This window comes from Chenopodium quinoa, unplaced genomic scaffold, assembly GCF_001683475.1.
Source record: "Chenopodium quinoa cultivar QQ74 unplaced genomic scaffold, ASM168347v1, whole genome shotgun sequence".
Classification (NCBI taxonomy): domain Eukaryota; kingdom Viridiplantae; phylum Streptophyta; class Magnoliopsida; order Caryophyllales; family Amaranthaceae; genus Chenopodium; species Chenopodium quinoa.
Window position 1 is genome coordinate 4723522 of NW_018745617.1, and position 15362 is coordinate 4738883.

General features: G+C 33.7%; 1 protein-coding gene across 1 annotated transcript; it reads left to right on the forward strand.

Annotated features, from left to right (window-relative positions):
- The first annotated feature begins 321 nt into the window (after window positions 1–321).
- On the forward strand, window positions 322–2564 carry LOC110716704 (probable fatty acyl-CoA reductase 4). The gene is made up of 3 exons (XM_021895343.1): window positions 322–627; window positions 755–882; window positions 2219–2564. The coding sequence occupies exons 1-3, from the start codon at window positions 322–324 to the stop codon at window positions 2277–2279; spliced, it is 495 nt and encodes a 164-aa protein (XP_021751035.1). The 3' UTR covers window positions 2280–2564.
- Window positions 2565–15362: the final 12798 nt, after the last annotated feature.

A 15362-nucleotide genomic window follows, 5' to 3' on the forward strand; every position in this document is an offset into this window, starting at 1 on the left:
CACCTAAAGTGGTAACAATTAGAAAAAACATGACAAAATCACGCGTCAATCGTTGTAATTAATGTTAATTTTTACTTTACGGAATAATATTTATAGTTTTAGCTAGCTTATCCAACGCCACAGGGGCGTTCGTTAGCATTTGTCATATATTAAACACTTATATTCTTATTAGAAATTATAGAGTATATAAATTGGTTCTAGGTTTCAACCATCAGATTAATTTTTTGGTTGAATTGATTTACAAAAACTGCTATCTTAATTTGATACTAAAACTAAAGATCATGTTATATCTGACTTTAATTACAAATAAAACTTGAAAATATGATGATAAGAATAATGACCCTAGCCTGTATTATGCAGATACCTGCAGATATGTTTGTGAATTCGATTATTGTGGCTATGAAGACTCACATAAATCAATCAAATTTGATTGTATATCAAGTTGGAAGCTCGTACAGAAATCCAATATCTTTTAATGAAGTGCATGATATTCTTTTTGGCTACTTCACTAAAAATCCATGGACGAACCGTGAGGGTAACCTTGTCAAGATTAGGAGAGGTTTCGTGCTGAGCAACATACTCATATTTGAAATCATCTTCTCATTATTGCACTCTTTCGTGCAAATGGTTGGTTATTTTCCCCGTATATTCCAAAGTTTAAATCTATTAAGTAATTTTAATCATTTATACTTACTAAGTACATTATTTTTAGTGATTATATTATATATAGTTGTTGTTAATATGTTTTTTGTAGGCTTTAATTTTGGCTAGTCGAATGGGTGGTAGTAGCTTGCAACGTAATTTGCTTAACTTCGACAAAGAGCTGAAAATAGCAATGAGGCTAGTGGAATTATACAAACCCTATGTATTCTTCAAGGGCATGTAAGTTAAACTCTTGCTCAATGTATATTATATGTTCTGTTACGTGCAAATTATCAAAGACGGTCAAAATTCGTATAGATAATTTTTAAATGCATAAAATCAAACGAAAAAATAGTTAGATTCTAAAAAATGGGAGGAGATTTCATCTACTTCAAGTAGGCATCCTTAATAGTTTTTGTAGGGAAATTGACAGTGAATCCCCCTATAGGCCTATAATCGTATATGGGTTCGTTTGAAACCAGTGGCGGAGCCAGAAATTTTAAATCGGGGGGACGGATGAACATTACATGGTTTGACAAAAAATATTCGGAAAAAAACACCAATACTTAAATACACAGAATGTTCAATAATTAATGTGTACAACTCAAAAATCCACAATACAGAGTACTTAATGAAAATTCAACATTATATATCAATTTTTCCGATAAAGGCTACACATACAATTGTTGTATGTGGTCCCTACATATAACTCTAATTTGTCATGTTTCTATTGGCTAAAATAATAGGCACAAGTTTCATTAAATTCAATTCATATTTGACTCTTTATTTTCTCCCATTTTCTATTGATGTGTCAAATAGATTCTAACTCTAATTTGTCATTTCTAACCGTTTATAAGTTCGGAATTTTTAATAAATTCGAACCTTAAATAATATAGGTTATTAAATGCAATAGTCATAATATATAATTTTCTATGACAAACTTAATTTAATGGGTTTTTTTCATGCAATATCATAATTAAAATTATCATTTAAATATATATACTACTACTTAGTTTATATTAATTAAAAAAATTGAAAGGAATACTTCTTAATTAAACATTATAAAGAAAAAAAAGTGAATGGAAAATACTCCACTAAAGTTCAATGACAATAGTAATTTAAGGGTTTCCTTCATGCAATATTATTATGTAAATAAATTAGTATTGGTTAATAAATATAATGGAAGGATTCTTCAAAAAAACAAAAAAAAAGGAAGGATTCTTCAAAAAAACAAAAAAAGAGGAAATATTACAACAACAAGGTTCGAACCTTGGTATTTTGTAAAGAGTTCAACTCCACTCACCACCACACCATCCACTTTGTATCCTAAGTTATTTTCCACAATAATATATATATATCTGCTTGTTTTTTTGGAAGTGGGGGGACAGCTGTCCCCCCTTGTACCCCTCTGGCTCCCCCAGTGTTTGAAACGGTATCACTTTAATTTTAAGTTTTTTTTTGTTTTTTAATTTGGAAAGCATGGAGTATATTTTATAAAAAGAATATAAAAAAGTAATATATTGGAATAATAATTATTTTTAAAAACTGACAATACTATGTATTTGGTGGTTTGTAGTTTTGCCGATACAAATACAGAAAAAGTTGCTGATTACTGCCCGGAAAAATGGTTTGGATGAAGAAGCCTTCAACTTTGATCCCTTGAGTGTCAATTGGAAAGATTATTTCTTCAATATCCACCTTCCATCAATTGTTAAGAGCTTATTCTAGAATTACGTACGTCACATTTGCAATGCCATCCTCTTGCTCTCTTTCGAATTTGACAAATTTGTTACATATTATAATTATTTATTGTTACATGTTGATTATGTATTTGATCAATTATTATTTCTATTATAGAGGTTGTAAGGGTTCAATAATGATATAATGAAAGTTGAACAACAAAGTGTGATTTTATTCTTTTAGATTTGACCATTTGAAAATTTGAACTCAATTCCACTAAGTAGTTCGAAGCTTCTAAAAATGACTCGTGTTATTATATAAAATGTTGTTATTAGATCACTCACATTTTGAACATGTGTTATTTGGGTGATATACTACAAGAGGGAGGGGGGGGGGGGGGTTGAATTATAGTATGCTTCTTAATAACTAATTTTCACGGAACATAAAACATATTGCTGTTAAGAACTTAGATAATACAAAGCGGATTTTACAAGGTAACCTTTCAAGCCCAAATAGAAGTTAAACCTCGAGCATCCAAGAGATTTTCAACGCAAACACTTCACTACAATTAATAAACCAAACACTCCTGGTTACAACCTATTACAATATGAGCTTTCTTACAAGTTCCTAAATTAACTTGTTAACTAGTTCATACCCAAAACTCATCACCAAGAACGTAGCTATTCTTCACTTAACCTGAATCCAAGATTCAAGTCCCTAGTAGTACCCTCAGAGCACTACTCACTCGACCTCACCCTAGAAGCACACTCGTAGCAATATCTCAATTACAATCAAGAGGATCCTCACGAACTCTCAATCCCCAATATAAAATACATTGAAACTCTTTTTTCCATTACAAGATCACATTGAATAACTCTAAATACATATAGATGAATAAATAGATAAAACTAATTAATTTTCTGGACACTAGAGTTCTGTCTGAAATCTTAGGCGTCGATCGAAGCCACCTACTTAAGCACGTGTGAATATGCTTGGCAATCATAAGAAGTGATAAATAACATATATGATTAGGGACAAGGAAAGTAGGGAGCCACAAACAAGTTCATTTTTAAGAAACTTGTAAACCGTTCACGGATCATTTAAGGCAACCACGAATGAAGGACAACAATAGGCAACAACGATTGATCGGTGAAGGTTATACCCCATTCATAATTCATGAGATTGCTAACGCAATATGGTCGAGGACCACTAAACGAGGATTGGGGATGATGGTACGAAGTGATTTATGGAGTCACATTCGCTCGTATTGGCCTCTACTCGATTCTTATAGTCAAAAGTATTTCCTGCGATCTAAAAGGCATACAAACAAAGATTCAATTTGCTCCAAACTAAATTAGGCTAAATTGGTTGAATAGTAATGCACACATAGCTCTAAATCTTAATGATCACTTGATTAAACAATAAGATTAAAAAAGAAACAAAACCGGTTGTCCGAATTACCTTTTTAATCGTCATTTTGAATTACATATGCCCTTTAAACATGTAATATGTTGATCAACAATAACAACAAAATAACAATAACATTGGAAGCAATTTAACCATAATATCTTTAGTCAAATCAAAACATAATAAAACCTAAACCTGAAAAAATAAGAGTAATTAAATGAATCGATTACTCACGTCTCGTGCATCTTTAAATTGCTATATCATAAATAAAGTGTTAGCGTAGACAACTAATTATGTCTCCCCAAAAACAAACCCAGTGATGAGTACCTTTCACGTTTTGATTAATGAGCTCGACAAAGGGTTGAAGAGTCGCGCAAAGTTTCTCTAAGACTTGACCATTTTTATAACCTTACCCAAAGTGTTTTTAAAATCCAAAACATTCATTTCGTTTCCTTAAATCCTATAACATTCATTTTGTTTCCTTAAAATAATTTATTTCTTGCACAAGTTATAAAAACGTTCAATCTCATTATTTTGGTCTGTTTTCAATAATTGCTTAGTTGGATGGGGCTCGAAAGGAGCTTTTCACCCATATATTATAAGCCCAAATCCAACTTAAAACAAATGAGATATGGCCAAAATACTAAACCTAGCCCAAACCGAGTGTAGGCCCACCTTAGCTACGGCCTTACGATTATATGAAGCCAAATATTTTATTTAGGACCTATATGATCATGTTCTGTTCCTAATCCTAAGTCAATTAGGATCCTCTAGAATACTCTATAAGGTTCTAATTTATCCTCTCCAAAAAGGCAAAGATCGAAAAAGTACGAGATTGAAAAAAACTTTTCATAAGGCAATACTTGTTTTATTCGAATACAAAGACGTTTAGATATATTTCGCACAAAAAATCCATTAAAAACAAAAATCTGTAAAATCTTTGCTATCTTCAAGAACTGACACGCAATGATGGGTCAAATGCATCGCGCAAGCCTATCACAATGCATTAGGTGCCACCGCATCGCGCCTTGTCAGAGAAATTCTGTTGTGTCTAAAACTTCTGATCTTTTTCTGATTGTTCTATTCTTTCTTTTTTTCCTTATAAATAGGGGTCGTTTTCCCCGTTTTAAGATCGGCGAGAATTAGCTTGAATTAGCTACAATCATCATCTACAAACCTTCCATCATCCTAATCATCCCAATTCCCAGAATTCTTAAACCAATGCTCTTAGCCTAAACACATCCCAAACAAACACAATACTTCATTTGCGTGGTTCGAATACTCCAAACCATACTCGACCGTTGCCTTTGACCTTGACGTGAAAGGTTGATATTTCTGAGGGTTTGGTCTCAAATTTATATTTCAATTCTTAATAATTTAATTCGTTAGTAATTATTGATTTTATTCTTTTTGTAAGTTTACTAACATGTGTATTGTTTTATTAGCAAGAAGGTTGAGGCATCGAAGTGAGTAATCTAATGAGCCTTTTCAATTATTACTCTTTTTTTTATTACTATCATCATGTTTAGGATACTACTTTTAATTTAAGTTTTATTATTGGTAACATGCTAGGAGTCGTTATTAGTCTGTTTTAGTATCATGTCTAGAATCTTACTAATACCGATGTTTTGATGATGATTAAAGTGTGAGGTTGATCATACGTTGCATGATTATCTATGATTTATTTTTATTGCTTGATCATACTCTTTTTGTAGGTTTAAAGGGAATTTATAATTAAAATCATGCCTAATAATATAATTAATAATTGAATTTAGGTTTAATATGAATTTAATTCAAGTGATCACCAATATTAGAATTGATTGTGTATTAATAATCAACCAACGTAGATTAAAAAGGTTTAGGGCTAAATTGATGTATATATGATAATTGAAATGTGCACATGAATATCAATAGAATCAAGTAGAGCTTTATTTAGGGCGGGTTTGATCTCTTTGAGGTTGAATTCATACTATGATCCCCAAACATCCAGTCATGGTTCCAGACCACTATGGAGTTAGTAATCTTTGTGATTGTAAATGGGATGTAACCTTCACAATTGTGAATGCATGGTTTTACAAGTACCTAAAACTTGTTAGCAACTCTTTTTTTCAAGCTTATTTTCCTTGGAGCGCCGCCATGCTTAAAAACCTGACTAACATGTAAGGTGAGGCGTTAATATTCCCTATAGTTAGTAACTTTAAAGAAAGTAATAAACAATAATGAAATTAAACTAAATTAAAGTAGAGTTAATTTGGGGCGAAACCCTCAAACAATACTATTTTTCACGCCTTGGCTTAAGTAAGGAACTTCGGGTTAAGTATGGAGTTCAAGGAGTGCTTAAGGGATGAATTGTGGAAAAGGCAAGGTAAATATTTAAGCTAGAGAGTAAGAGAGAAAGAGAGTGTGAATTGGTGCCCTGAGACAATGAAACCGGCCTCGTATTTTTAGAGGAAATATGAAGGGTGGGGTCCAAAACCTTAGAAATGAGGCGCCGTAGCAAAAACATGCATTGTGCCTCGGTATTTGCCACTGTGGCATGGTATAGAATACCATGGCACATCATAAATACCTTGGTGTGTTACACTTTCTTATCCTTTCAGAAATTAAAATGCGTTAACACCACTAGAAAACAAGCGATTTGTCAACAGTATTTTTCTGTTAGAAACACCCCGTTTTCAGTAAAAAAAAACCCGTTTTCGACGAAAATTCTGTCGAAAAAGGTTATCGAAAGACATTTTTTGGCCCGCAAAAGCCCATCAGAAATTTCGGACGGATATTTTTCCGCCAGAACAAAAATTTCGACTGTAATTCAGTCAGAAAATCCTATTAAAAAAATAAAATAACTCACCACCACTACCCACACCAGACCACAAGCCCCCACCCCTGAACCACCAGCTCAACCAACAGACCCCACTGCACACCGACCCCAACCACAAACTCATCGTTTACCGCACTCACATGGTCACACCAACCCCTGTCCTATCTTCACACACCACCACCGACACCACCACACCTTAAATTAACCCCTAAAAAATGAAACTTAGCAAAAAAAAAAAAAAAAGCAAAAACCGAAAATTAACCCTAAAAATTACTCCAAAAATACAAAAGTTAACACAACACAGTCCAAAAATATCACACAAAGATATCAAAACCAGTCGATCTACATATATAATCAAAATTTCATAAAAAACGTTAATTACGCAACAAAAATTAAAGCAATAAATAAATAAATATACAATTATGAAATAAAACATAGAAATTAACATTACAATTAAATTAACTAGATTTACAATCTAACCTGAATTTAAACTACATTTACTAACAAAAACCTTGAGAGTGGGTGGCTTGCAACGGTGGTTGTTAGCTTTGTTGTTGTTGCGTCGTTGTTGTTGTTAGTGTTGGTGATGGATGGAGAGAAAAGAGGAGGAATTTGTAGTGTTGTTGTTGACGGTGCTTGATGTTGGTGGTAGACGGAGATAGAAGAGGTGGACGGAGAGAGAGAAGAGAAAGAGGAGGGAGAAGGAGAAGATGACCGAGAAAGAGGAGGGAGGAATGAAAAGTGAAAGAGAGATTGAGAAGAAGAGGAAAGAGAAAATGAGAGGAGAGAGAAAGTGAAGGACAAAGGCAAAGAAGAGGAGAAAATGAAGGGAGGGGGGGGGGGGTTTGGTAATTTAGCGGGGTTTTTTTTAAAATAGGTTTCGACGGATATAAATTTCGTTGTAAATTTAATGTCCCGACAAAAAATCCGTGGAAAAAAACATATTTTCCGATAGAATAATTTTCTGTCGAATTTTTTTTAAAAATTCGTCAAAAGTATCTAATGGAAAAAAAATCCGTCAGAAACTTCAATTTTTCAAACGGAATTACGTGTTCGTCGAAACTTCTTTGCTGAAATTCGACCTGATTCTTGTAGTGTTAAAAAGATAAAATTAGATAAAAAAAATATGTCATGGCACGGCAAAGTGCACCATGGCACGACTCATGTTTTGGGGTTTTTTTGTGATTCCCTTAGCATACTGGTCGCGCTCTTAGCCAGACGGATGCAGATGTAAGGAATGGTGAACAAGTGTATTATTCCGATAAAGAGTTTAAAATTATTATAAAGCTAATTATTCAGTGAGGTCAGGTGGTCGAAATGCTTAGCTAGAGGCTGTTTCCGATCATTATTATTGTAAAATTAATATTACAGCTTAATCTTGACTGAACCCTTCTGGTCACACCCAATCGAGTAACTGTAGACACCTAAAAATGTCTCCCTAAAACCAAACCCAATGATGAACAACCTTTCACCGTCTTTATTGGTCGGGTTGAGTATTTAATCTTAGAGTGCATATATCCATATTTTAAATTTCATCAACAAATCAATTCCTAGCCCATTTCCCCAAACGTCACTTATTTTCCTCTTTTCATGCCTTTAAAACTAAAATAATTCATTTCGTATCCTTTAAAATCGTTCATTTCTTGTCCTTTTTTATTAAAAACATTAAGTCCAATTTATTTTAGTCCATAACCTGGGTCCAATGATTTAGTAATTGGATGGGGCTTTAAAAGAGCTTTCCAACGATATATTATAAGCCCAAATCCGAGTTATAACGAATAAGTTATGACCAAAATATTAAACTAAGCCCAAACCGAACCTAAGCCCACCTACGACCCAATGATCACGTGGAGGGTCCAAAATATTTAATCCCATTCATAAATCAATTAGGATTAATTGGAAGCTTCTATAAGCTTCTAAAAGATCTTAATTATCATTTTTGAAAAGATAAAATTAAAGAGTTTGAAATTGAATAAAACTTTTGTTTTTTTGAAAGTCCTATTTCTATCCGAATTGAAAGACGTTCAAAGATAGAAAGATATAATTTTCGTGACTCATATTTTTTATCCAAATTTTATATGGTTGGATAGCCATTGAAATTATCTTTCCAATGATATATTATAATATCAATTCTGAGCTATAACGGAAAAGATATGAATGAAATATCAAACTCTATCCAAAACTGACACTGTCTCACTATTTCGGCCATATATTTTGTTCTACAAAATATTTTAATATAATTTTAATTGGGTTAGAAATTAGAATTCAAGAGCTTTCCGACGATATCTTATTTATCTTATTCTAATTTGTGGATCAAAAGATATGATGAAAACAAAAACTGCAAAAATTGCAGTTGTAGACACCCTATATGTGTCTCCCCAAAACCAAACCCGGTGATGAATACCTTTCATGTCATTTGATTATCGAACAAAGCGAAAGTGTGAAAAGTCTAGTGATGAGGATGTTTTTATTAAAATATCTTTTCTTTCTGTTTTTGAAAATATTTCTTTTCTTACCCTAATTTTGAAAAACGTGCATTCCAATTTAGTTTGGTCCATGATATGGGTCCAATAATGGTTTAATTGAATGGGACTTGAAAAGACCTTTCAAATGATATATTACAAGCCCAATTCCGATGAATAATGAGGAAGTTATGGCCAAAATACTAAACTGGGTCCAAACCGGATTTTACCTACAACCCAATGATCATGTGGAGGGTCAAAAGGTTTAATCCTATTTCTAAACTAATTAGAATTAATTAGAAGCTTCTATAAGTTTATAAAAGATCTTAATCATCCTTTTTGAAAAGATAAGATTAAAGAATTTGAGTTAAATAAAAACTTTCCTTTCTTTAAAACTTTCCTTTTCTTAAATCCTAATTCTATTCGAATTTAAAGATGTTCAAAGACAGTTAGATATTATTTTCGTGCCTCATAATCTTTATCCAAATCTTATATGGTTGGATATATCTTGAAATTATCTTTCCAATGATATATTATAATATTAAATCCGAGCTATAATGAAAAAGATATGAATGAGATATGAAACTCTATCCAAAAATGACACCGTCCTACTGTTTTGACCATATCCTTTTTTCTATAAAATATTTTAATCTGATTCAAATTGGGTTGGAAATTGGACTTCAAGATCTTTCCAACGACATATTATATGACTTGTTCGGACTTCTGGATCAAAAGATATGATAAAAACAAAATCCGGAAAAACTGTTGTCCATTGAAATTTATTTCGATTCAAATTCGGATTCTCTTCTTATTCTTCGACCCTCTTTTTTCTCTACAAATAGAGGTCATATATCCCCTTTTTCAATCACCAATTCTCATCAAATATCATTAATTTTCTCTCTCATCAACTCTCATCAAGAATTTCTTGATTCTCTCCCTCTTTCTAGCCTAGCCTTTTACAAACACAATTCCTTATACATTAGCACTAGACACACCTAGCATTGATCAAAGTTGCCTTCGCCCTAGACGTGAAAGGTTTTAATTTCTGAGGGTTTGGTCACAAATCTCTCTTTCAATTATTTAATTTAATTGTTTGTTTTATTATTTTCCTTGAAGTTACTAACGCGTGTATTTTGTTATTAGAAAAAGATACGAGGCATCCAAGTAAGTGCTTTAATTGATACTGATATTATGATTTATAAATCATGTCTAGGTTGTTATTGTGATTCTTGCGATGCTTCCTATTTTCTTTCCTAATATTCATGTTAGTATCATGTTAGGGCTATATATTTGATCTTTATTGTTTAGTGACATGCTAGGGTTTGTTATTAATCTTGTTAGTATCTTGCCTAGGATCTTGCTATTATTATTATTATGCTTTAACATGATTATGTTAATCATGATTAATTTTATTATTTTAATTATGATTATAATTGTTATAATTTATGATCATGATTATTTTAATTATTATTATTATGATTATAATTATTATTTTGATGATTATTATTATGTTGCTTGATATATATTATTGTTATTTCTTGATCACAACTTTTATGCATATTTAAAGGGAATTGGTACTTGTAATCACGCTTAATAAGATAATTAATAATCTTGTTTAGGGTTAATATATATGATTATAATTTTCAAGTGATCGCCAATAATAGGTTTATTTGTGCATTAATATTCAACCAACATAGATTAAACAGGTTTAGGGTTAACCTACTGATTTCATGCTAGTCACAAAGCGCACATGAATACGATCAGAATAAAGTAGAGGCCTATTATTAGGGCAGTTTCAATCTCTTTTAGGTTGGATTTGTACCTTCATCCCCGAACTACCAGTCATGGTTCCAGACCTATTGGAGTTGACGATCTCTTGGTTCGTTAAGGGGTGTAACCTTCACCCTGTGAACGGTTTACAAGTTCCTAAAACTTGTTGGCGACTCTTTTGCTCTATCTTCTTTCCATTTGGATGCCACCGTACTTTAGTGTATGATCATTGTGGGGTTCAAGTTTGGTATAATGCTTGAAATATTCCCTACAGTTTTTTGGCGACTCCACTAGGGAAGATTTCTATTTTAATTCCCGAAATTTATTTCGGCAATGATTTAGAATGAGTGGATGAGACTCAAAGTTCTAAGTATTTCATGTGCGTAATTTTGATTAACATTATTGTCATATGCATAAAAAAAGATATCGTTGGAAAGACCATCCGTAATGATTTAAAACATAGGATTTTACACGTAGGAAATTTGAGGAATATCTTTCACAACTAGGATTGAAATAATGCTGCGCGAAACTGTAAAATTTTATCGAGCACAGAAAGCTGCTGAGGCATGTAGGAACTAGCGTCAGAAAACAGAGTTTAGCGCCTCTAATTTGACTCTAGTGTTAGGTGACAGTTTCTGTCGCCAGGCGCCAAAGCCAAATTGTTGCGCCAACCTCTGTTTGCTGGCGCCAAGTTCTTCAAATACCGAGCCAGAAATATGCATTCTAATTTTGACAAGTTTTTAGCACTGCTTGCTCGATCCTACTTCATGATTGAGTTTTTCTCACTTTTCTGAAACCCATATGTGTTATACATATGGACATAACCCTATGGGAATTCATGCTCCATCTACCTGATTGAACGCTCTGTGCAACAAAGGGTACATCCGAGAATGTTGAATTCACCAAACCATGGAAAGCGAGTTTTTAACTCGTGGCGTCCCATCCACTCACGCCAACCCTTCACGGTTAGGCTTCCACGCGGTGCATCCGGACAATTAACCATGGACCATCTTTGACTAACCCATATCCCGAAATTTAGAGAACTAGAGCCATGGTTAGGTTGCAAACTCATTGCATCATGCTGTGACTACTTGACTACTTGCGCATCTCTTACTTGTGCATACTTATTATGTGACTAAGCTAACCGTTTGGTTTTACTTGTGCTTGTAAATAATTCTTAATAAACTAATTAATGACTAAAGGACTTTTCTTAATTAATTAATTAATTAATTTGATCTAATAAATATTTTTGAAATCGAGTCATAGTCCCTTTAAGTCAACCCGGATTTTTATTCCCGTATACCGCACAAGCGTAAAATTTTTTTAGTCATATCCGGAGTTATAGGAAGAACTACGAGTCTTAAAACCTATGGATCTGTAGCCCCGAGTTTTATCTTTAATTTGCGTTGGTTTCATCCCAATCAGAGTCAAAAATCAAAAGTTATGACTAAAATACCACAGCCTGCCCAGTTTAATGCATATGCGTGAGGTCTTAACTTAGTCTTTGTTCGAGTCTAGTCACATAGTCTAGCCACATGGTCATGACACGAGTCTTAATATGTCACCTACACTCACTAGTCTTATCACACACTTTGTAAATACTCTTTTCACACCATGACCATGTCTTAGGTTCATGCATGATTCGGTTTTTTCCGTCATTTGAGTTGGGGGTACATTTTATTCCTAATTTTTTCATATCTCTCCATCTACATAATCTTTCCATTCTCTACATGATTTCTCCATCCTTAATTCTTCCTATATTCTTCCATCTATGCATGTTGAATCGATTTTGAGTCTTGTGATTGACAAAAAAAAAAAAGGGTAATGATGAAACAAATGCACAAGGCAAGCTTCTCACCAAGATTTCATGCTTTCTTCTTATTTTTTTTCAAACCCTTTCTCTAATAAGTCTAGCATAGGCACCCTTTATCCTCCTTGAATTTATTTCTTAGAGTTTGATTTTTACCCTTCACTTTTTAAATAAAATGAGAATTTATTTCCTTACATATGATCATCGCATTGCATTGCATTTAAAAAAAACTAATAATAAAAAAATGTCAAACTAAGCACATGGAATACCAATGATTTGAGGCACCCCTTGTAGCCACATTATATCAACTTTCACCCTTCAAATATACAATCCTTTCTTGATAAACCACTTTGAGCCTCATCTAACGATAGACCTTTCATTTTTCAACCCATATCTACCTAACCTTGGGATGAGATGGTGTTATGCAATTTAAAAAGCTTGAGTGACTTAAAAAGATCAAAATAGCAAAAAATAAGCAAAAAAAATAAAAGTGTACAAAAGGGCAAGTGTTCCAATGTCTTTGATACGAAAATGTCTTTGATAAGAACACGTCTCGGATTGCGTCTCTTATCGAGTGCTCGGTACCTTGCTTGAGAAACATGAATGCTAAGGGAGTGATAGACCGCATGATCGGGATTGACCACACTTATAAAAATAAAATAAATGCTAAAGCAAAAAAAAAAAAAAAAAAAAAAAAAGAGCTAAAAAAGAGTAGAAAGTCTCAAGCATAAAAATACAAAGATTCAAAAGCAAGGTTGCACACCTTGGGGGCTTATCGAGGGTCTTGAGCCTTTTATCCCCTTCTTCTATAACCTTTAGCCTAACCACATTACATACCTTAAAAAGAACTTTTTGAGGTATACACACACTTGTGCGAGGTTCGACTAGAGCTACGTTCGGCCTGATTCCTAACGGATACGTAGGCAACCTCACATCAAGGTGCGACCGTAATAAACATGCATTCATATTCACATTCACATATCATGGTCATATCAAGGGATCTCCAATGCTCATCCCTATTCAATTAGAGCTAGACTTGGGGGCTTGATCCTTACATCATTAGCATACCTAGCCTAAGAGTCACAACCATTTGACTCTTTTAAAAAATAATATCTTTCCACACACTTAGCCTTTGCGGCCTAACTTTAGAATCACTATCACACACATCACAAATACATGACCAAATAGTCCTTCCCTTAGGAACCCTTTGTCATGAAATCTTAACACGACATTGAAGCATACTTTGTCATAACAAAATCACTCATCAATCATAATCATCATCGCATCGAAGTATGAAGTGCTTAACCTCCGTGCCTAAGTTACCTAAATACTTTCATTATCGAGTCAACTAGTAGTTTGAGATACTGTGAGAGACAAAATTAACAGATTAAGCTCATTCAACATGCATGCATCTTCAAAAAACTTCACTTCAATTCTTTTTCGTGTCTTTCTTTTTCGGGAGAAAGTCGGTACCCTCCACAAAAATGACGGAAATTTTTTGCTTTTTTTGCATTTTCGAGTCGCACGATCACATTACAATGCACACACGAGTCATGTACACATTGAGTCATGTCATGTTATCACATTGAGTCAAGCAACACTAATTCTTAGGTCAACCCTAAAGAAAGATAAGAAAAGTCCTATAGTCAAAGATATAAATGCAGGTGCATCCCAGCAAGCGAAGACATTCCTGGATTTTTTTCGAAAAAAACCACGAATATGACACAGGAGATTCCTCCAATATTAGATGAGTTACATAGATAAGTATATTAGAGATGAAGAGCTTTAATTTATAAAAGATTTGAGCGGATTTGGTTGAAAGGAAACGACCAAGCTCAAAGTTCGAAGCAAAACCAAGCAACAGCGGCAGCAAAAGCAGAATAGGGAAAACCCGACTCCATTACCAGACGACAAGGCTGTCATCTGGCAACAACATTTGGCGTCTGGCAACAGAGTTCAGCGCCTGACTCTAGATACCAGCGTTTGGCGACAGAGCCAATTCTTGACGCTAGAGATATTTTAGCAGCGACAGAGCTCGAAGCCTCTCAGAATGGTTATTTCGACCTCATACAACAATTTCGGGTTCCTTGGTACGCTAGTTAGCCCCTATAAGCAAATTGACATGATTAGTAGTCGGCTCGATTACAATCGTAGTAAGTGATTGGCCTGACAAAAAATCGTCTCACTTAGCTTAAGCGCCTAAAACACTGACTTATTACAAGCACCAATGTATCGGTTTAAAAACAAGCACTTAAACGACAATATTTCCAAATATGGATTTTCGCACATTCTTCTTAAACGAAAACTTTTCCAAAATTGGATTGTCATCCCCAACTGACAATATTTCCAAATATGGATTGTCGCGCATCTTCTTCAACGACAATTTTTCCAAAATTGGATTGTCATCTCCGGTAAATTTTTCAAGCGTGGATTATCGTGCTCCTTCTCTTTTTGGAAACTTTTTCCAAGTTTGGATTGTCATCGCTAGCAAGTTTTCCTAGATTGGATTGTCATACACCCAGTTCCCTATGACAAAATTTCCCAAAGGATTGTCGTAGGTCTCTATTCATCATAAATATCGGCAAAGGTTCCTCAACGTGGATTGTCATTCATTTTAGTAAGTGGAAAATTTTCCCGAAGTGGATTGTCGGTCGACTCTTTTTTGCAAAGACGCGGATTGTCAATTGTCGAAATATTTTCCTAAAAGGATCGTCGCATAGCGTTGGCAAATTTCCAAGGTGGATTGCTTTCAAGAGTTATATTCAAGATGTGA

Coding starts and splice junctions, on each gene's coding strand:
- LOC110716704 (XM_021895343.1), top strand. CDS start 322: ATGATGATAAGAATAATGACCCTAGCCTGTATTATGCAGATACCTGCA. Junction 628..754: donor TGCACTCTTTCGTGCAAATG/GTTGGTTATTTT, acceptor TGTTTTTTGTAG/GCTTTAATTTTGGCTAGTCG. Junction 883..2,218: donor TATGTATTCTTCAAGGGCAT/GTAAGTTAAACT, acceptor GGTGGTTTGTAG/TTTTGCCGATACAAATACAG.